This window comes from Emys orbicularis, chromosome 10 (assembly GCF_028017835.1).
Source record: "Emys orbicularis isolate rEmyOrb1 chromosome 10, rEmyOrb1.hap1, whole genome shotgun sequence".
In the NCBI taxonomy this organism is placed as follows: Eukaryota; Metazoa; Chordata; order Testudines; family Emydidae; genus Emys; species Emys orbicularis.
The window spans coordinates 68,286,382-68,310,231 of record NC_088692.1 but is presented as its reverse complement, the minus strand read 5'-3'; the positions used below and the strand labels follow the sequence as shown (position 1 = coordinate 68,310,231).

The 23,850-nt window shown below is 42.4% G+C and overlaps 1 protein-coding gene across 2 annotated transcripts in view; it reads right to left on the bottom strand.

Annotated features, from left to right (window-relative positions):
* LYSMD2 (LysM domain containing 2) overlaps positions 1–23,275 on the bottom strand; it is a 28,458-nt gene extending 5,183 nt beyond the window's left edge. The window contains exons 1-4 of one of the 2 annotated variants that reach the window (XR_010561716.1): positions 23,029–23,275; positions 17,377–17,714; positions 12,692–12,837; positions 10,883–11,211 (exon numbers count right to left, since the gene is read on the bottom strand). Coding sequence is in view for 1 of the 2 variants with exons in the window: in XM_065412044.1 (XP_065268116.1) it covers positions 17,377–17,714; positions 23,029–23,259 (569 nt within the window). In the remaining variant the exon portion in view is untranslated. Of the gene's footprint in view, positions 1–10,882; positions 11,212–12,691; positions 12,838–17,376; positions 17,715–23,028 lie in introns of those variants that run through there. The other variant, XM_065412044.1, reaches the window with a different exon arrangement.
* Positions 23,276–23,850: the final 575 nt, after the last annotated feature.

Here is a 23,850-nt window from a genome sequence, read left to right as displayed (position 1 = left end):
GAGAGTAGGAGAATAAAACATCTGATAAATGCAGCCTAAGTATAAAACTTTCATTTATAAAAATTGCCCTGAGAGATGCTGTTACTTCAAATTCCATCCAACTCAAAATAACAAGCAAATAACATGACAATGTTATTATATTATATTAGAGCATAATGTTTATTTTATGCTCTAATGATACTTCCACCTTTCCTTCTGCTATTAATATAATGCATCTTGTTATTCTTGTGAAGAGGGATCTTTAGTATGAAAGAACAATAAATTTACATTCATACATCTCATGATTCTAAAACTGATCTGCAATCAAAATGGATGCCTATACAGAGAACTAGTACTAGAGACATGACTGCCGAAGTCTCTATACATACCGCTAGAAACAGTCACACTTTGTTCCTGAAAATTACATCCTCCCTGGGGAGGACACTTGGAATATGTCTACACAGCCCGTGGCAGTGAGCCTCCCAGCTCAGGATGACAGACTCCAATTTGAGGGGCTCAGGTAGGGTGACCAGATGTCTCGTTTTTAAAGGGACAGTCCTGTTTTTTGGGACTTTTTCTTATATAGGCGCCTATTGCCCCCCCCCCCCCATCCCCTGTCCCGTTGCTATCTGGTCACCCTATGCTCAGGGGTTTGACTAAACCACCCCCACAGTGACATAAGTTACACCGACATAAGCATTTGTGTGCACAGTGCTATGATGGTGGAGAGCTCCACCCGGAGACTGCATATTTATTTTATGCTCTTGTAACTTGTGGCACATGGTACCTGAGGCAACCCAGTCTTACTACCATCTGTCAGTCTAATGCCACGATTCTTGCTCCATCATAGTCTGTATCAGTGACAGTGGCCTCTCTTTCAATAGTTTTCTTATGTCATCTGTTGTCCTCCTTCCACCAGGGGTTACCCAGACTGTAGCTCCACCTCTCCTGCTTTCCCCACTGGCCAGCAGAATGGTGCAATACATAAAGGAAAGCTGCAAATTACTATTTTTCCTACAGTGCACCAAAGGAGTTTTTTAATAGCGCCCAGTGCTTTCCCTAGGACAATATGCCTATACTCCTCCCTTTACCCTGGGCTGTATGCAGATAACATGATCTAGCCCTAAATCAGCAATAAAAGAAAGACTGTCAGTTTTCAATGGAAGCAAAAGCCAGAGATCAGGCTCTATGGCCTAACTAAACTATTTAACCAGGAATGAATAATTTGCACTGGTCAATATTACTGGACTGCCAGTCAGTATCACAGTGGGACAATCTAGGACAGTAAATGAGATGGAGTTAAGCTAAAATGGAAAAAATAAATCAGAGTTTGAAGATGTTTCAATCTCGCATGACTCAAAGACAAATACTTCTCCATAATGTTAAAAGACACGCTCTCAAAGTGAGATGAACCATCATTATGAAACAGGCTGTTTTTCAGTTTGGAAGCAGTTATCACATATTTTTTTTCAAACTTTTTGAAGTGTTTGTACAGGAGGCACATCTCAGTAATACCGCAGCAAGATAGCTGAGAGAGCAATTTATTCAGCCCATAACAACGATTAAGTGTAACATGATGTAGGTATTCCTAAAGAATAATTTGAGATCATATGCTGCATTTTTCTAATCCTAGCACGAATATTCAAATGAAACAGCATCCAGATCCACTACATTAATCTCTTAGCCACTGAAGCCTTCTAAGGTAATCCGTGAAGTCCTTGCAGCAACTAGCTTAAAGCGGCACTATGAAGTCTGCATGTGCACAGCTGCTCTGAACCCAGGTAAATACAGTACAACACAAGGAAGATGCTTTCTGAATAAACAATGTCCTTCCATAATGCTTTGGACTTCTGCCATGTAATAAGGCTCTCTTATGCACCATCTGTTTTCAAGTAGGGAGGAAATACACAAATCTAAGATACATTAGTAAACAAATTTTAATGCTGATTACTGTTTGTTCAGGTTCTGTAATAAATAAGCTTCAGTTACAATTACTTGTAAGGGCACGTCTTCACTACCCGCCGAATCAGCGGGTAGCAATCGATCTATTGGGGATCGACTTATCGCGTCTAGTGAAGACGCGATAAAATCGATCCCCGATGGCTCTTCCGTCGACTCCAGAAATCCACCGCGGCAAGAGGCGGAAGCGGAGTCGACGGCGGCGCAGCTGCGGTCGACTCGCCGCCGTCCTCACAGCCAGGTAAGTCGACCTAAAATACGCAACTTCAGCTACGCTATTCACGTAGCTGAAATTGCGTATCTTAGGTCGACCCCCCCCCGTAGTGTAGACCTAGCCTAAGAAGTCTAAATATCTGCTGGTGTCACTTTTTTTTTTATTTTGAGAATGTATTGTAGGCTATGCTGGAAATTATAATTTAAGATGAGAGCATCTGGTATAACCTACAATCCAGGGGTCTGATCCAAAGCCCAGTAAAATCAAAAGGAAAATGCCCACTGCATTTAATGGGGTGCAAATCAGGCCCTAAATCCTACTTATATTATTTCTGCAAGTAGACCTGGTGATTTCAGTAATTTGCCTGCCTGAGTCCTGCAAGTAGAATTTGGTCATAAAAGTTAATCCACTCTTTTCACTAGTAAAATACTTCTCTTGTTTTGTAAAAGTTGAGCACTGTCTGCTTGGTCATATTTTTGCTGCACTAGAAAGCTCTGATACTGCTTTTGTTGATGGTGGATGAAAAACAAATGAAAATGCCACTAACAAAGTTGTATTGGATGTTTGCGGTCCAAAAAACCCAACACAGTAAAAATTGCTCAGGGGAGGTTTGGTAGCAGCAGCAGCAAAAAAGAATTAAAAAACCACACACTGCAAGAAAAGACCACTCACTGCAGAAAATTATAGCTGTTCTGAGGCAGTGTGAGGAGTCTATACACACCCATGTGACTCTGAAGGTCAGAAGACTTCATCTGACAGAACTGGAGTTTTTTGACCTTCAGGGCTCTCTTCCCTTGGATTGGAATTATTCTTACATATTGTACAGGCACTTAGACCTTTTATGCATATGTTAAATTTACTTCTTAGGATAAGATACATCCCTCTTTGGATTTGATTTGGTCATGAATCCTTCCAGGTGGCCAGATTTGTGTTCGTACGACTTTTATCCAAAACCCAATTACATTAAAACCATTTAAAATGGCTGCCACTGTGTAACGATGGCCATTTTAAGAATAGTTCAGATTCTCCATCTGATCAAATCCCCCTGCCTAGACAGCTTCTCACCGGTCTTTCCCCAACTCCTGGATACATCCTCCACCCACTGTTTCTCACCTGCTGGCATAAGGCTCCAAAGTTTGAGTTGCAAAAATTCCAGGAGAAACAAGACAGTGGGGGGTGGGGATTTTACTGGGGAAATAAAAATTATGAAAACCTTTTTAAGTTGGGGAGGGGGGGTCTGTAAACCCCTTCTTGAAAAAATGATTGTCTCATTAAGGGTTGGTCAGTTTCTGTTATAGAAATACATGCACAGTTCTGGAGTACCTCCATATCTAGCAAAATATTCAGAACTTGAAACCCCTTACCCTTTCTATAACTATCCTAAAAAAAGCCACCACACCTATAAGCTGCCAATGCCACATTAGGACATGAAGGTAGTGTATTTTCCCCATTGCACAGAGCTGTTTTCAGAGAGAAAAAATGGTTCCAAGGTGTTCTCTTTTTTTTTCTTTTTTTCTTTTTGGGAGGGTGGAGGGGGGGTTGTGAGGTTTGACAATTGGTAGCTTGACCTAATAGAGAGGACTGGACAGGCAAGGAGCTGTCAGTCCTGGTAATGCAGAAGGGTCTATATCATGGTCCCATAACAAAGAGAGCTTACTTTTTATCCCAACTGACGTGGAACCAAGTTATGGTACTTTAAGGCAGAATGCTGACAGCTACAGTAGAACTCTGAAACATTTGAAGCTATCTTTAGTCAAGAGACCAATAATTTGCTATGGCTTTTTAAACAGAGTAAATTGCAGCACAGAAAATGTTGCCAACAACTTCAAACTTTATATTACTAACACAATGACTGACAGATGAAAAGCTAGTGTAAATATTAAAATGTCTGAAGAAAATCAGTCCACCTACTGTTTTTGCTTGATGAAAATGAGTCACAGAAACATATGTAAGGAATATTACAGAAAGGCATAACAAAAGAGCAATGATGTAAATATACTGCAGCACAACTACCCAGCACTAGCTCAGTGCCAAATAGTCCGAAGATTAGTTTTTTTCAATATTTCTAATATTAGAAATTACATTCCATAATTATCTGAGATCCAAAACATCTCTTCAAAAGTTACAATGCTAAAATTGGCAGCAGTGGCTTTATGACAAACGCTTGAAGGTTTAACCATGTCCTAAAAACATTATTTCAGTGTGAGATCACACACTTCAATGCAACTGCAATTGCATTTATTTGAATGCGCTATCGCATATTCTGACAAAGGCATATACTGCGCAATCATTTAAATAAACAGCTGCATGAATTTCAATATAGAGTTCCAGCAACATGGACATGTCTAGAAAGTGCCCAGCCTTGGTACATTGTTAGAAAAGTAGTAGAAAAACGTGGCTTTTTTTTCTAATTGGCATTTAAGATCTGCATAGACTCCTTGTTACCAAAAAACCTATTTGAGCAACCCATGCATTTTTGTTTTTAAAGCAGCTCAACTAATTTTTTTCATGTGAAAAATGCCATTCTCCCCCGCTCCCCAAGCTGGATAACTCAAACAGTTAAAGCACTTTGATAAAAAATTATCTTTGGGCTAAGAATAAACATGAGAGATTTCAGCCCCAAAGGTAAATTTTTCAAAAAGTTAAACATCTGAAAATAAGAACTTGGAATGAAAGAGGCTCTTAAACCTTATGGTGTCACGATGTGGCTCCATAACATTGAAGACAAGAACTTGCAACCCTTATTCACATGATAGTCCTACTGACATCAATGGGAGCTGTAGATGCTCTGCATGGAGAAAAGAATACTCTTATTAAAGACTAAGGCAAAGCATCTATAATGTAGAATAACCAAGGAATACTACGATCCAAGGATAGTTATATACTGTAGTTACCATCAAGGTATGATAGGGAACCATAAGTCAGTTAATTAATAGTGAAATGAGAACTATGCCACAATCAGTTTGCAAATCCGCAGCCAAAAATGGGCAAGGGGTAGCACTGTATGTTGATTCAGAACTGGGACAAATCCAAATGTCAGACTGATACCTAATAGATTCTTGAAAATGGAAACACTGTAGGCCAATTGCCAAAACTCAGGCAACCAAGATGACAATACACAAAATGTTGTATCGAACAGCAGGTAAATGTCACCATAATAAAGTCAACCAAATATAACATTCATGCTGAGCAAGGTATGAAATGCAATCCACCTAAAACTTTTTCCAAGGGAAGATTTTAGTTTAAATTTCTAAGTATTCCACAGTCCAAAAGCTGAGTACTATTTAAGCCACATATACCCCTCCCAGAAGGGGAAGTCTCTTCTGAAAACAGGTACATCCGCTCTCTAGTGGGAAGGGTTTGCAGCCATGTGACGAGGGGAGGCAAGCACAGAATATAGGCTAGAAATTGCATAGCTTTTTCCCCAGTTGTGCCCTACAACTGACAGTCCCAACTGCACAGCGTTCACATAGACTGGCCTGACTGGACAGGGAAGGAGACAGCATTGACATGCTAGCTCCATTCCATGAGACTATGGCTCTTTTCTCAAATTCATTTGCTCTCTTCAGTACCATGCAGTGGACGGAAGCTTACAGTTCCTAAAATTGATGTTTGGGGGGGGAAAGATACAAGTAGGTCTTCTCCATCCTGAACTTCTATTTTAGTTAGCTTCTGTGATCTAAGTGAGATGAGGAAAACCTGATGCATTTTGAAGTATAAAATGGAAGCTAATACAATGAGTCCCGACACATTGCCTACAACGAACAGACTGAGTGCTAGTCAGGAGCCAGTGAAAAATAAGGCTGAATGCTGGTTGAGGCCTCCAGTTTTCAATTGTAAATGACCTTTTTACTGGTAAATTCTACTGAAAGTTGGCTGGCTCAGGATTTAGGGTTTGTTTACACCATGACAGTGACACTTTGTGTGAAAGATTTATTTATGTGCTCCCAAATAGACCAATAGCCCAATGCTGCAGAACTTACTTAGGCAAAACTGAAGTCAAGGGGAAGTTTAGACTAAGGCGTGTGTGGTATTTTCACAAACTATATCAACGTTGACAAATAGTAACACCTCATGAAATAAGCCCCTAAAATGAGAATTGGGGTGAGCATAGGAAAGGCAGCTGAACAGCAAAGTGGAGTCTAAACACTTTGATGCACTTTACTAGTTTTTTAAAAAAAAAAAAGTAAATGTAGCAAATGTAAATGCAACAGGACTTCTCTCTCAGCCAAAGTAGTTATAGAGCACAGCTTACTTCAGCCAAGTCTGGAGAAAGACAGAGCACCTGCTCTCCTCCCTAGAGAGCTTTCCTTGCTGATTCTCACTGCCAGACTTAGTCCCCAGCCCCCACAGCAAATCCCTCATATACCACAAATGGGGATATTAACTGTTAACAGCTGGCCCAGAACACTGAAAATCCCTGAACTCAGGAATAGCAACTGTGGTTCTACCTTTACCTCAGGGCCGGCTCCAGGCACCAGCTTGGCAAGCAGGTGCGTGGGGCGGCCACTCCAGAGAGGGGCGGCAGGTCCAGCTATTCGGCGGCAATTCGGCGGACGGTCCCTCACTCCCGCTCGGAGCGAAGGACCTTCCGCCGAATTGCCGCCGCAGATCGCGATCGCGGCTTTTTTTTTTTTTTGGCTGCTTGGGGCGGCCAAAACCCTGGAGCCGGCCCTGCTTTACCTGGAAGAAAGGGATTAATCCCCTCCCTGTTAAACTCTGAAAGGTATTTTTTGTGTTCGTACAGCTTCTAGCACGATGGGGCCTAACCTGATTGTGATCTTCAGGCGCTGCCACCCCATAAATGTTTAATAATTATAGAAATCTTGCCAATTTTTTCCTTACCGAAATAGATCCAGATATCCTAGCATTTACAATATTTCCTAATCTTTCTGTTCTTGCTGAAGGGACTATCTTGAATATTTTAAATCGGGGTTTCTCAAACTTCACTGCACCATGACCCCCTTCTGAAAACAAAAATTACTACAAGACTCCATGAACCTAAGCCTGAGCCCCCGCACCTCGGGGGGGTGCGGAAGCTTGAGGGCCTCAGCCCTGGGCGGTGGGGCTTGGACTTTTGGGGCCCAGCAAGTTTAACTACAGCCCTGGCGACCCCATTAAAACAGGGTCGCGACCCACTTGGGGGTCCCGACCCATAATTTGAGAACCACTGTTTTAAATGATCTAATGCAGTGTTTCCCAAACTTGGGACGCCGCTTGTGTAGGGAAAGCCCCTGGTGGGCCGAGCCGGTTTGTTTACCTGCCCCGTCCGCAGGTCCGGCCGATCGCGGCTCCCACTGGCCGTGGTTCGCTGCTCCAGGCCAATGGGAGCTGCTGGAAGCGGCGCGGGCCGAGGGACATACTGGCCACTGCTTCCCGCAGCTCCCATTGGCCTGGAGCAGCGAACCGCAGCCAGTGGGAGCCGTGATCGACCGGACCTGCGGACGGGGCAGGTAGATAAACCGGCCCGGCCCGCCAGGGGCTTTCCCTACACAAGCGCGTCCCAAGTTTGGGAAACACTGATCTAATAGAAAACATTTAGTTGTCTATGTTTCCTAGGGCCACCACTGCAGATGGGATCAGAGAAAGTGGAGTAATACTGACTGGAGACGAACACTTGTATTCTGAACTCACTATTGCATGTTCTGAGCTATTTTAAAATGCCAGAAATTTATCACAGAGCCCAGTTCCTCTAGTTCCAGATAACAGGCCTACCTCACTCTTTGATGAGCTTGGAAGCTGCACTAGGCTGACAGCAGATAGACTGGTCTTAGAATGAGACATTAATTTCTCTCTCCCCATTTGTTCACTGAAAATAAGTCCTGTTTAGGACCACACCAAAAGTATGATGTTAACTGAGTATTTATCACTTTTCCAATGTCTACAATTATGCAAGAATGCTCTGTCACTACAATTATCATCTCACTTAGCAAGCACTTTGTATTTTTATTCAACATCAGAGTTATCACAATATTCCACAGGGTAAGTCTCCTTGCTTTTTAACCACCACACTATTTTAATAACAGGAGTACTTGTGGCACCGAAGAAGTGGGTTGTAGCCCACGAAAGCTTATGCTCTAATAAATTTGTTAGTCTCTAAGGTGCCACAAGTACTCCTGTTATTTTTGCGGATACAGACTAACACGGCTGCTACTCTGAAACCTATTTTAATAATGTAGTCTTCACACTTAACTTGCTTTTGATACTGGCTGGAATCCATTAACAAACCCAGGAAAGACTATGATCAGCAGCAGAAAAACCTCATTCTGTGACCAGTATGATTTAATACAATTTCTAAGGTCACTGTATGTTGACACTACAAGATTTTTCAAGTCAGTGCCTAGAATGTTCTTTACTGCATGTCAAGCAGAAGATGGCACAGTCATATATACTGTCAACTTTCCTTCTAGCAAAGCATAAGTTTTCTAAAGACAAAGCAGTGCTGGAATTCAGCTATTACAAGTCAGTGAGCCCACTCTTACCTAGCTAAACCACCCATCCTGAGAAGTACCACAGGATCTTTCATTAACTACCAGAGGACTATAAATCAGAAGTACTGGGGAATGATCGGGGTCCTCAGTGAACTACATGGGCTGAGGACTACCATAATTCTTATTTCTGCAAAGCGAGGTTTAAACTGTGCCCTGCTCCTTGCTGGAGGGGCTAGCCAAGCAGAGGGATTCTGAGGCATTTGGCCTAGACAAGAGAGACATAAACAATGCCTTAGGAAGTATAAGGGGAGCCATACTCCTTACATGCTACTGACAACTTATTGGCACAAAAAAGTACCACAGGTACCCCAGTCTTGCACTCAAGCACAAGAGCTGGATTCTGTCTGTTGCTTTCTCAGGTGCCTTAGGCCTGGGTGAAGGTAGCCTGCATCATCTCCTGCTCCCAAATGTGCCCACATAAAACAAACCAAGTGATAAATCTAATATCTTGCGACTAACATCCCAGAAAATGGTACCTCTATTTAATAATAGATACTTTTAGTCACTAGTTAGAGGGACATTCATTGCTCTGGCACCTGAGGTCCAAGGACCTCTGGGTATACTGTGTTGACAGGTTCTCAGAATATACTGAAATGGTCTAAGAGCAACACACCACAGCATGCAGATCTGTACATAATTTTGCACTGGCCAATCTGATAGGTCGTATGCGCACCTCATCAAGTATACTTTGCACAGAGAATTGTGCAGCCTTGAAAAAATAAATGGCATCAGTCTATATTCTACTGTTCTGCAGGAGAATGATGTCTTATGATAGAGACAAGATTCAGCTGTAATGAATATCAAGGGGAATCTTTATGAAGGCCACTGTATATCTCTTTGGTTCTCGTCTCACAGATTAACTAAACACAGTCTCTCCTTAAGTTTTGACCTGGGCTAGGCAATCATTGAAATAACAGCTTCCTGCACTACAAGATGTAACTGATGATGCCACCATGTCACTGAATGGTCCTGAAGGCTCTATTACACTCTAACTGTACTGGGCTGGGAGCAATATTTTCCTTTTTTGTGGTTGTAGGTTGTGCATTGGAAAGAGATTTATGGACTTCCTGGATTTTTCCTGTTTGTTATTTGCTTAGCTTGTAAACAACTTTCCTAATGATTTGGTCCTTTCCTATTAAAAACTAGTAAAAACAAACAAACAAAACTGGCGTTCCCACCTGAAGATGTCAAGTCTGGCTTTTTGCTGGAAGAATCTATCTAAACAGAGATATAGGGATGACCAGAATCATAGCTTTCATGCCCACATAGCTTTACTCCATTTCCCACCACTGACAATGTAACAGGGCCCTCAGCACCTCTACCAGATTGTGAAAACTACAGGCCTCTGGGAATTGGAAGCTGCCTTCAATTGCAGGTTCCACATGTGCTTGTGGTCAGCTGTAGCAGATTGGAGGGGTAAATAGGAGTAGGATACCCAAATAAGAAACAAACTTTTCTCCACATCCATTATTTAGTATCTGCACTTCTGTTGTGTATATATTAGTGTGTTCTGACCTCCAATGTAGCTGTCGGTATAACATACAATATACTGGCACCCAATATGGTGCATGGTTCATGACCAAGCTCAAGAACAAGCTTTATTTTCCAAGTTAAGAGCATTAGTAACAGTCATTACAGACTTGAATCCAAGCAGAGCTGTTCATTGTTACGTTAAGCACAGGCCAGGAAGCTTAGAATGCTTGTTTTAGTCACCCCAAAGAAGACTCAAAACTTGCTGATGACTAATTGAGGGCTTAGCCCTGTACATCCATCCATAAATGGAGCTCTCCTTGAAGACAATGGGAATTTTGCATGAGAAGACCTTTCAAGACTGAGCTCCATACTCTCCCTAGTACTACAGTTAATGAGAAACGCTGCGCCAGTTATATGGTTCAAAACCACAGAAGTTATTATCTTTAATCTTAAAAACAATAATTTTCAGAAGTGCAAGTTATGGCTGTACGAGGGCAGATTTAAGATATACACCTTCTACCAAAGGGTGAAGGTAATTCAAGCTGCATATATTACGCCTTTCAGGGAGACAAGTGCCCCAAATGAACACTTGCACACATCACAATATTAATACACAAGTTTGCCACAGATTTTAGTGACCACACATTTTTTCATTAAAAACAAAATGGAAAGTTTTATTAAAGAGATTTTTAAATACATTAAAATGAAGACAAGTGATACGTTACTTTCTCACTTCCTCCTTCAGGAAATGAGAATGGAAAGAAAGCATTACAACATTTTTATAGTGCTGTGTATCCCAACTTGCACCTGCCATCCTCAGCCCAACACAAACTGCAGGTACAGAAGGACATTTGTACAGATTTCTGTACAAATGCTTCTCACCCACAAATAATGAACACCAGTCATTGCTTACAGCACATATGACAATGAGCATTCATTTGATACTTTAACCCCACTTTTACCAAGCATCCAACAGTTGTAAAAGGAACACTAATCAAAGTTAATAGCTCTTGGAACACGCAACATATCCTCAAATGCTTCTTCAGTTCATTGCGGTCTTTCTACATTTCTCTTTTGGCTGATGGTACTGGAGCACTGTAAAGAAAACAAGAACCAATTAACAACTTCATATCATGGATCTCATAACTGCTCCCATCTTCCCTCCCAGTGAATGAGCTGAGTACTAGGCAATTTAACAGAATTTCAAGTTACAGGTTCTGTTCCCAATGTTGCATGTTTGCAGTTAGCTAGCAGCCAGGGTGTTGCTTATATATGCAGACAAGGATTTTTACAGTGCCTCTCTTCAAATGCAGTATCATTCTAAACTCTGATGTGAGGGAATCACTAAATATCCATTCCTCCTCCTCCTCCTCCCCCCCAGCCCAGTGGTCATAAGGCACAAACTAAAAATCATGCCCCCACCCCCATGCCCTAACCTACTGCATTCACCCAACAGAATTCTCTTAATGATATTTTAAAGAGCTTACAAATCATCTATTGGTATCTGAATGTTTAAAAAAAATCAACATAAAACTTATGTCTGGATGTAATGCCCTATAGCTTACTTAATTGCATACACATTCAGAGTAGATGTTTTTACAACACACACACGGGCAAGACAGAACCTTTAGTGAATAATTTCTGGAAAATTCAATCCTACAAAGTGTTTGTTTTTCTGCCAGCCGGGGTAAAACTGGATAACAATTACAACACATCCTTCATATCCCTGACATCTGCATTATATGGGTTTGCTGCAGACAACACAGTAGATAACAGTTTGGGAAGCATGCTCTTAAAGTATACCAAGACAGGGAAAAAGCAGATGTGCAAAAATCAAAGGGTAACCTGACTGTTTTTATTTTGCTTTCTTCCATGCCCCTGCCCCGCCGCCGCCTCTGTCTCTCTAAATATATCAGCATGCTAGGCCTGACATATTTACATTTCTTTGCTTGGTGGCCAGAGATTGAGTAATAATTTTACATGTATAAAGACCCCTGAAGGATCACAAAGTTCTTCATAAATACTGTATATATACTACTACTGAAATGCAGTCACCTCTGGGGAGGATGGCAGCAGCCAAATAGTGCACAGCACAACAATGGCTGTGGTTAAAGATCACATGGAATTAACATCCACGCAAGGCATACAGTGCCTTCAGGTTTAAGGTCTAATTCAAAAGACCACCTTCACAACCTACATGTTACTCTGTTTTCTGTTTAAGAAAGATGAAAGGCTGTATTTATAGCAGAGACTGGTGTAAGTATTCCAAAGCTGAGACTTTGGCCACTAAGCAATCCTACAAAAGGAGACTGAGGTCATTTCAAGGGGCATGGTTAAATGCTAGAATTTTTGGAAGGTGATGGTTAATTGAATTCAAGTATTCATCTTGTACTGTATTTACATTAGGCCTGATCCTGCAGTGGCTCTGCCTGCAGAACTGTTAAGCATAAGGAATCAGGCCTAGCATGTGTAACTGAGTTTCACTATGTAAGAGTGCATGTGATAGAATTTAAATTAAAAAAAAATAAAAAAACCCACACACCTTAAGGGAAAAAGTACTGAATGAGCAACTTACCACATGCAATGTCCCATTAGCCTGCATGTCACACTAGCCCAGACATGCTGACAGGAGAAAGGTGATCGTTTTTCAAATTTTGGAGTCAATCCTCTGCTGCTGCTGGTGTCTTCTTTACTCAGACCTCAGATCCATTCTTCTACTCCCTGGTTCAAGATGCAGCAACATAAAGAACATGTTGCTTTTCTTCCATCTTTGCAAACTGACATTTCAATGCTGATGTACATCCCATAAGCTCACATTATCCGAAAAGCTCTCTACTATGTGCCAAGGCCATTTGAAATAGAATGTACAGTGTAGCTGAAATGTAGCATTTTTACTTATTTTTCACTTTTACCTTCATATAAAAAGGTCTTCATTATAGCCATACCATACTAACATGTAATGACGACAGAGCAACATTGACTGAGTGGCCAAATTGTGCTCAAGGTCCCATAATCCATTGGGTATGATAACATTACAATGCATCTATGTTGTGTACATATTGCACCTTTAACACAAGCTGCATCCTAAAAGGCTTTATAGAGTTAAATCCGTGCTTTTTTCCCCACCCTAAATCTGAGAGGACAATGATATTCTATGCACAGGAGAAAAGAGGTTTTCAGATAAAACTGAAGAGCTGAGAGGGGAAAAAAATATTAGACTTTGCCAGGTGTCAGAAGCTGCAGAAAAGCAGGTTTCCTAAACAATGGCAAGATAGAGGAGGCACATGCTAGAAAAAAAGTGAGGGAGAAGAGAAATTCATGCAGGATGTGAAAACAAGGACGGCAATTTTGAATGGGATCTTGAAACAGTGGTAACCGAGAGTTCTTTGGGTGGGGTATGTAGGAAGGCAAGCAACACCATTCTGCACATGCTAGAGTCTGGAGAGCAATGACTTGGGGAGCTATGAAGAGGGTTCAGTAGTTAACAACAGTAAAAGCAAGAAGAGATGCAGACTTGGGAAGAGTGTTTATATTACTTACACAAAACTTTCTAGGTTATATACAGACTGACAGAGGGCCCAATTCTGAACTAACACTGCTATAAATCCAGGGCAACCAATAAAAATCAAAGGGAGTTACTCTGATTTATACCTATGTAACAGATCAGATTCTGGTCCACAGTCTGTAAAGTGCTTTGGGGTCCTTTTGGATAAAGTGCCATATATGCTTAAGGCAACACTTGTACGTTTAATTTTATTTTTACAGTACTGATGAAGGTCTAGGTGACTCAATACAGGTGAAATCCCACCTATATCATAAGTAAAAGTTACACATATTGCAACATTGAACAGCATGCTCATTTGAAGAATTGTAATGCCTCAATTGCTTCTAAGTTCACGAGATATCTGATTATACATTGAAACCCACCTGTGTGCACTTCAATGAGTGCTCATCTGTTTGAAATGCTGTAAGACTTACAAATGAGACTAGAAAGATATCAAATAAGTGCCCCCTCCCACCACATTGGGCACATTGTCAGGGCTGTAGCACCTGACTCCCGTTAAAGTCTATGGAAGTTGTGGGGAGAATAAAACCCCCATGTAGCTCAGTAACATTATCCATTAAATTTACATATTTATTCTTACTCTGCCTCCTAAATTAGCTTTTTCCTGTGACTATAACTGACAATCTAGTTTCTAAATGGAGGTTCAAAATGAAATCATATAATCAAGCTGTGCTTTTGTGCTTCATGCAGCATCATGACCCAAAAAAATCTGTACTCTTGTAATTTTGTTAACGATGCATACACAAAAGTGAATGCCGTTTGCCCTTTTTTGACTCTTTGACTGGGGAGAAAATGCAGCAATAAAATTTTGTTTTCCAAGCTATGATCCAGAAAACACATAAGGAAGCAGACAGGAACAGTAAAATGTTCTTTTTTTTTTTTAAACCAGTCATGCTGAACACAACTACTTTTTTGTCGAGGTCCTGAAATGAATTCCCTCCTATACATTAACATTTTATTGTGGGCAAGGGATGTTAAAATAAGCAAAATCCTTGCTGGAGACCTGTGGTCTCTGTCAGCCCAGCTTAACTGCTAAGTCAACAACACGTACTCACATGTTAATGTCACCTTTTTAGCAGGCTTATCATGAGATTCATCAGCAGAGGCCATTAAGATAGCAATGTCCTGCACAGTGTCCTCAACCATGCTAAAGATGACGCAAGTTAAATGATAGTGGCAGATGAATACCATTAACCCATGAAATGGACAGGGAATCCAGATCTGTACTCCCCTAAACGTGGAGAGGGGTGGAAATCTGAATCCAAATTGGATTTCATGGCCAGACCTCCTATCCACACAAAACAGACCAAACCAAAACCTGGAGTCCAATCTCTGACTGGTGGAAGAGGAGATGAATTGGAAGTGTGGACGTCATATCTTATGGTTCAACTCCTTCTCAAATTCAGAATTGCTCTGCAATGGTTTATTGTTTCAATAACTGTTTAAAGGGGAAGGGCTGTGGAGATATCAGGTTTCCAATGGAAAACCAAACATTTAAAATGGTTTATTAAGCTATATTGAGTTTTTATTATGCTTCAGATGTTTTTTTCCCCCCTTTCTGAATGAAAAGGTATTTCCCTTCTCTATTTGGTTTCCTTACAACTGCTCTTCTGTGTGGAAATTCGCAAAATGTTTTATATGCTTTATTTATTTTCTGGTAGGAAAGAGTTATTTCTCTTTTTTTGATTTTTGTATCCAAAGAATGCAAGAGAGAGGGGTTTTTGTTTTTTTCCCCCTCTGCATGACCCAAATCTGGCTTGGGGAAATACAGCACAACAGTGCAGCCTATGCCAGTCAAATATGCAGATGCATATCAAGAGATGGACAAGAGACTTAACAGTGGTGAGCTAAAGAAGAGAGCAGTTCAGAAAGTCTACCCTATGACACACAAGTATGCTAATCAGACAGGACTCTTAACTCAGAGCATCCACAGCTTTCTATGTGAGACAACAGACCTAAATACGCATCCTCAGGGCAAGGGAGCTCTGTGTAGAGTGCAGTGAAAAATGAACTAGACTCACTGGGTCGTACATGACAAGGGGTTTGTCCAGCAACTCAACACTAGAATTGTATTGCCAAATCCCCTCCTACAAATATTCTTACTGCTAGCCCAGCTATTCTAATTGCTATTACATACAGCTCAGGAACAATGCTTGTATATTTACAGCATTAAAAATATATTTAATTGCACAATAAGATACTAAATTATAGAATTTAGGTGTCCCTAGCCTCTGTTTGCCAGAAGCTGGGATTAGGTGACAGGGCATGGATCACTTGATGATAACCTGTATGTTCATTCCCTTTGGGGCACCTGCCATTGGCCACTGTCAGAGGACAGGATAGGATACTGGGCTTGATGGACCTTTGGTCTGACCCAGTATGGCCATTCTTATGTAGAATTTTAACTTAGTTCATCTGATACAGCAGATTTGGTCTTGTGAGGTGCTGAGCACTAAGGCTGTAAGTACCACCCTGCAGCATTTGTAGTTTTTGAGAGGCCTGGACTCTGACGTGGGCCCTTGCAGGAGGAAACACTGATCTTGCAGCCTAAATGACTGCAAGGGCTCTTGCAGTCCAAGTCTCTCATTGGGGAGAGAAGGGAGATGCCTCTCATTGGTTAGTTAGAAAGGAGATGCTCCACCTCCACCTTCTGTTTCCTGAGAGCTGGAGAAGTAGATAGCTGCTCCTTCTCAGCAGCTGGCATGCCCTCCTCTTCGCACTGTGGTTTTTCTCATATACAATTTAAGGAGCAGCTCACCTGGGCAGGCAGTTGCCTGTATCTCCCTACTGAAGCCAACAGAGGGCTGGAAGGAACAACTGCTGCAAGGCTTGATATCTGGCTTCACTCCAAGGAACTACTAATGAATGAGGTTCCCAGGGGTGAACATGAAAAGTGTGGATGATTAGCCGTGGGGGGCACTAAGAGGAGGAGGAGAAAGGTATGTGAGAGGAGAAGGAATAATGAACCCCCAGGGAGCATGTATGGCGTGCATGTTTGAGAAGGAAGGGCCAACCCCCCTATGGAAGGGGATTGTGTATGGAGATATGGGATGAAGCCACTAGAGCCCCCTCTTAGCTAAGAATACATCTTTTTCCCTAGTGAAGGCAAGGCCTAAGGGAAGGTGAATGTATGAGAGTGGTAAAGGAGGAATAGACAGCTACTAGGGGGAATGAGGATTGCTTGGGTGAGAAAGGAAAGCTGTATGAGATTGGGCACATCTACAAATGTGATTTGGGGGCCATTTCAGATTTTTGCTTGGGGGGGCCCCAGTAATGTATCATTACACACCTTCAGCTCCCACAGGGTCTTTGGGTGCTTGGTACTTTGCTGAATCAGAGCCTATATGGATAACCATCTACCAAATAAGAAATCTGTGTTATACCAACACTTTTTACACAACGTTATTCCTTCTCTGATTTATAGCCAGGGCTTAGATACAACTGTTATTCTAGATAGCTTCTTATACTATCCTAATCACCGTAGTATCCAAGAACCTTCCTATAGTCCATTACACGACACGATAAATGTGATTTGTGATGGGTGCTGCAAATAAGCCTAAATTAGAAAGATTATAGACATAAATATCACTAGTGTTTGTCCAAATGCCACAAAAAATAGGCTTATGAAAACTCAGATATAAAAAGGAGTAAGTGTTAGTCTGAAATTAGATGCTTCATTTTAAAGTCAAGTTTACCTGATATCTTCATCTTTTAGTTTCCTGGCTGCCTGTTTGGACAACTTAATCTGCAAGTCCAGTCTATGTAGAAAATCTTTGGCAGATAGTTCTTCGGGTGCAGCAGGTTGATTGTCAGGTTCTTGAGGACTGGGAGAAGAAGAACTACTCTCTTCCTGAACTGTCATTGGTCCTTCACCACAAAGAGAAATGTCAATAATTTCATTCTCAGGCGATTCCAGCGAATTAAGTCCATTGAACAGTAACGGCTTCTCTGATATAACTGGAATATTCAGCGTTTTCCTCAGGAATATACAGTCATTGGTAAATAGTTTATTTGCCCGTTTTATTTGTTCCATCTGGAAGAGAGAAGAAAAACAATTAAATTGAAGTAGTACTGATTTCTGTAAAGTACAGAATGCCACCATCCTCAAAATACGCAACAGTCAAGCAGTTTTATAAGTGAGGACTTTCCTTGAAACAATTACTTTGTCTTAATTTAGAATATAAAAGGAGCTATTGCATATAGAACATTTATTCTCAACTATGTTTTGTCTTGCCATTAACTCAGCCTTTTTGCTTTGCTTTCTTTGTCCATGCACGAGGCTTTATGCTACTGGAAGTCTCCCTAAGGGTATATTTTTTTGTTCTACATAAAGAAACTTTCCCTAAATTTGAGTATTCCATTCTCTTCAGAACCCAAATTTAGGTCACCTTTGCTCAGCAAAGAATACACAATAATGCAGGAAAAAAGCTGCATTATTTTGCATTCATGTTGGGGCCAGTCTGAGAGAGTAACCCCCAGAGAACTGCCTAGATTACTTAGACCTAAAGTATAAGTAATCCCAGCATGTGAAGGTGTTTAGGGCTTCAGGGGTACACTAAGATGTTTAGACCATATAGCTGTCTGCCTATCTTGAAAGACCCACAAATAGTGAACTGCATAGGTTTTCGAGAAGTCGAATATGTTTAATCTGTGGTGCCACTCCCTGCTTTGGTGTGTTTGGTTTTACATAAATGCAGAGATCTCTAATTAGGTCCTGAACTTGGTCCCATATTTTGTAGGTGGTCACTTCCTGGCCAAAACCAGCCATTGGAATTCTACAGCATGAGCAGTGGCTACCCTCCTTATTTTACACAATCAATTTATACAAATATCAAAATGCAGTTTGGAGGTCTCACCACTGGGTGCTCCATCTTGATCTAAGTAACCTGCCCATCACACAATAGAAACTGACATCTCAGTGGGGCCCATCTTTCTATCATTATGGGTAGGGGCCCCACGGATTCTGCAGCTGCAGAATTTGCCGTGACAGTCACCCATAGCTGCACAATCTCCGCTTTCAGTTTTGTTTTTAATTGTTTCTAGCCCTAGAACCTTAAAAACAGGAACTAAATGCAAACTGATGAAGTGATAACTGCAGAGAGCCTGAAACAATAGCTCTGAGAAGTGTGAGCTGCCTCATTCATCTCTATCAGGGCCTTGTGCTTCCCAGGAGTTCATGGCTGTGGAATTTGCCATTTTCTAAGATGTTATGGAATTTAGCATTTTTACACTAGAATCTGACATTCTGCTACATCCAATCATGTGAAATTTTATTTTAATCTCCCTACCTTGTTGGGACCTGCCTGCAACTGCCTCTTGCTCTCCAACCTTCCCCACAAGGGAGAGTCAGCTGGATCACAGTGCACTCCCTACACTGCTCCATTTCACTAGGTAGTATAGGTTGCAAAGCCAGAGATGAAGCCCCAGCTTCCAGTCTGGAGAACATCTCAGGGCCAAGGCCCCAGAAACCAGAAGCCACCAAAGCATACAGAATCATTTACTTGCTCGATACCAAAATTCTGATTACACTGGTAACTGGAAGGCATGACTTTCTTTAAAGGAGAAATCAATCTACAGAACTGTAGCACAAAGGCTGAAACCCAATATGTCTACCATGACTTGCATTTGTAAAGGGACTAGCAAAATGATAGCTGATAAATAATGCACCCTAAAGCTGTTTATCATGCTTCACTGTAACTCTGCCAGTGATGGTTTGTTCTTCCTCCCTGGAATACTGCTTAAGTATATCTTCTTGTGGCCCTTCAGAGAGCCCATGTATTTTAGTGGTAGGAGTAAGGGACCCCTATGTTTTAATCTCCACTCTAAAATTCTGTGAGTAGTCTTGGGTACATCGCTTGAGAACTGATGACTAAGTTCAGTTACACTCACAGAACTTCAGTGCCTCCAATAAGGATTCGTAGGTGTAAATGTGAGTGGAATTTGACACTGTGACCTTTCCTATGCTGGGAAAATTCATAAGCATTTCTTTGCACTGGCATAGGTCCACCTGTGGTAAAAATAAGTGAAGTTTGGAAGTTGCAATGCAAACAGAGTACAGGTATTTTAACTTTAATGTTGTTCAACCCTGGAACTGGACAATCTGGTGGTAAAAAATGTTTTTTAACACAGCCATAGGTGAAGCTGTACCAAGGCAGAAAATGCTTATGAACTTTCCTATTATACATGCACCCTATGTTTGGAGAAAACAAACAGTAAAATAAAAATACCAATAGTAGTCACTTATTTAGGGATGTTGCAAGGGATTAGGGTGACCAGATGTCCCGATTTTATGGGGACATTCCCGATTTTGGGGTTTTTCTTATATAAGCTCCTATTACCCCCCCACACCCTCTGTCCCCACATTTGCTATCTGGTCACCCTACAAGGGATTAATGTTTACATTGTACAAAGCTCACATCTTCTTGGCTTTGTAGGAGCAACATTTAACAATATTCTAGCCATCATCCTTTAAATTCCCACAGTGACGTACCCACACTCACTTATTCTCTTAGAATATTTCGACTGAAGATTTTATTTGGTGTTTAACAGAATCAGCTTGATAGATCTTTACAAATATATTATTTATAAACATCAAAATTTTCCCAGATTACCAAAGAGATTACACTAAAGACCACAAACTAACATCTCCCCTCCGCCCCCATGTGATCTCTCGTCAGTTGTAGGCTTCGTCTACACTACATTACCCTTGTTCAGAACAGGTCTAGATGACAGTGACTGTCAGCACTAATGCTCCCATCATTGCTACAACCAATGGGAGCAATAAGGAAGGGAGCCATAGCAGAAAACTTTTGTTTAAAGTAGGGTAGATAAATAAGGCCTTGGATATCCTTTTCCCTACCTGGCACGTGGATAGAATGGCAAGAGCAACTTGAAAGATACCTATGGTAGATAAACATGATGCCCCATGTTGTAGCCAGCACTCTTCTGGTGAAGGGCAAATATGTGGACCTTTTGTTTACTTTAAAGACAATCAATACCTCTTCTTAAACAGCTGGAGGAAGTCATTGTTAGAGGTGCAAGTTCTTCATCCTCCTCACCCTCTCAAGAGATGAGGATGTTGCGTTCACATCACTCTGAGCCCCTACTGAAGTAAGACCTGATCCAACTCCCAGCAGTCAACAGAAAGACTCTCTTAAACGTCAGTGACTTGGTTTAGCCCTATGAGGCAGAGCCAAGTGTGACTGGGATTGCTGCTAAAGCACTTTTCATTTTATAAGGCATATACAAAGATATTCTTTAATAAAAGTTGGTCCTAAGTTTCTATTTTAAAAAAATCTTCTGTTTACATTATGGGGGCATTAAAACTCTAAAGCCTTTATTCAAGACTTGGTAAATTAAGGAGACTGCTAGGAATGTCTGGTAGATAGCAAATGGGAGTGAAAAATTAGTACTTACTTCTTATACTGTCACAATGGCAATTTAAATAGGGAGAACTAAAAAAAGGCACATCTTGACATCTGAAATTGAGGGCTAGATTACTATTTTGTTTCAGGTGTATTCTTTGACTGGTCTGGCTTGAAATGTATTTTAAGTAATTTAAATCAAAGTTAAAAATTGAGCTTAATTTTTAATGTTAGTATTCCATGCTACAATGCCACTCTGAAATACTGAAGTTCCTATTTAGAAATACATTTATACAAATGTATTTTAATTAAATTGAATTACAATGCAGTAGTCCCAGTTCTGAATAAAAACCAAATTTAAACATTTCCAACACCATTTGTCACTATACGTGAGAGGGTTGTTTTTTTTTAAATGTGTGAGAAAAAACTAAGTTACAACGGTGAGTGTATAAAAAAACTAATGGCAAACCAGTTCAGCTTATTCACAGAGTCTTATTGAGTCAGATTCTGCTTTCATTTACACCAAAAAACCCCAGAGTAACTTCACTGACTTCCACAGCATTACTCCGATCAGTAAGGAGTAATCAGGATTTGACTCAAAGTAGAGTTACTCTTCTTTCCAAAAGGAAATAAAGACTTTGACCTTATTCACAATGGGAGCCAAATATTGTTAATTATAACTGTATATAAAAAGCTGTTACTAGAAGGTTTTTAGTATGTTTTCCCTTAGGGCAGCTGAAACTTGGTTTGAAAACTATTATGACATGATGCTAGAGAGAGCAGGTGGCGGTTTGCATGGGTAATGTATAGCACAGCTTATGGATCATGGCTCTCACAAGAAAAAAAAAATTCCTATCTATGCTGATCTGGAAAAGCTTATTAGAAACAACCATGTACAGGTTCCTGGAGCCTGCACAGTGGACTGGGCCACATTGTCATGTTGTAGATATTAATTTGAGATTATTATTATTTTTTAAGGGATGGTTGTGGATGTATTACTGCAGCAATACATTTATTAAAGACTCGCACCTGGATGAAGAGTCCCCATCTATGGTCTTCTCTTATTCACAGCTGGCCAAGCATTTCTTCATCTATTCCTGCAACTTCTGCTTTAACACATGGCCAGGGAGGGACTGAGCCCTCCTCCATTAGAAACCACTGGCTCATGGAGGGCCAGGCATTAACTCCCCCATCACCTTACTGTCCCCCCAAACTTGCATGTGATGAGGAGGGATTTTTCCTCTCTACGCCCCCTTCTTCTCCCTTAGCAGTGAGCGAGGATTCTCACCTCACCCCATCCCTCTCACAACCTCAGATGGCTCACATCTAACCAAGGATTCCTGTCACTCTCCATCCCATTTCTTCTGGCTGACAGCTATGGTTGTCAACCCTCCAGGCTTGCCCTCCAGGAGTCTCCAGGAAATAAAGATTAATCTTTAATTAAAGATATCATGTGATGAAAACTCCAAAAATACATCCAACCAAAATTGGCAACCCTACTCACAGCTGGCTAAGGATTTCCCAGACGGCGTAGCTCTTGTACCATATATCTGGCTGGGTATCCCTCCTTCCCCCCATGCCCAGACCCCAAGTGGCTCATACCTCGCCAGGGATCCCTCCTCCTGCAGCTGCGCTGTCTCACACCGAACTGAGAACTCCTCCCCCACTCCCACTGGTCTGGCCCATTAATTATATTCTGGTAGCTCCAGATCGCAGCTGAGTTCAGGGCCCACGGCGCTGGGCCTGCGCACACGTGGTGCGGTCGGGCCCAGGCGTGACTCCTCTTCTACAAACGCGGGCCCGCGGAGATTAGTGACTCGCCCGATGTCCCAGGGACCTAGCCAGGACCCAGCAGCCTTTCTGCGCGGCGCCTCGGCCACAAGCCCATCCTTCGTCGCGCCGGGCCAGGGCGCCCTCCCCTCTCAGGGCTCGGGGTCCCCGGACCTGCCCGTCCGCCTTCGGCGCTCCCCGGGCCGCCCTTACCGTAACTCCATACTTGAGCGCGATGCCCTGCAGCGTGTCGCCCGCGCTGAGGCGATGCTCCAGGTAGCGCTCCGCCAGGGGGGCCGCTACGCTGGCCGTGCTGCCGTACGAGCGGATCTTGGTGCGGGCCAGGCTCTGCGACAGTTCGGCCTCCGACTCGGACTCGGAGCCAGAGCGGGCGGCCGGGGGCTCCTCCCGCAGGGAGAGCGGCACTGGCGGGAACTCTGCCATGACCCGCGCCTTCCCCTGGGCCGGCGGCTCCCTCAGTGCTGGGCGAGCTCCGCCTCCGCAGCAGCGAGCCGAGCAATGGGCATGGCCGGCTGCAGAGGAACTCGAGTCACCGCAGCGAGGGGCGGCTGAGACCGGCCAAGCGCCGATGACACCACAGCAGTCAGGGCAACAGGAAAAAAGTGCGCGGCCTCAGGTAGAATTGCGTCTACCGTCTGCGCACGCGCAAACCCCTGCTGCGGCTCTAAGGAGCATGCGCGAAGCCTGTGCGCATGCCTAGTAGAGAAGTGAAGCCCAGCTGAAGCTTCTGCCCTTCGCCCGGAGTTTCGCTGATGCTCTGCGTCCTGTCCTGTCCCGCCGCGATAGCGCCGGGAGGGGGGGAGATGCTGAGCGAGGGGCAGGTGCGGAATGGAGGGGTAGCGAGTGGAGGGGATGGGGGAGAGCTGTGTGGAGTCGCAGGGGCAGTGGAGGAGCAGATCTGGGGTTCAGGGAGCAAAATTGAGGGAGTAGTTCCCAGGGAAGGATGCCTGGAGGAGTAGGTCGGTGGGGAGCAAGTGGGTTGGGGATGAAAACAGGGGATGTGATGGGGGGACG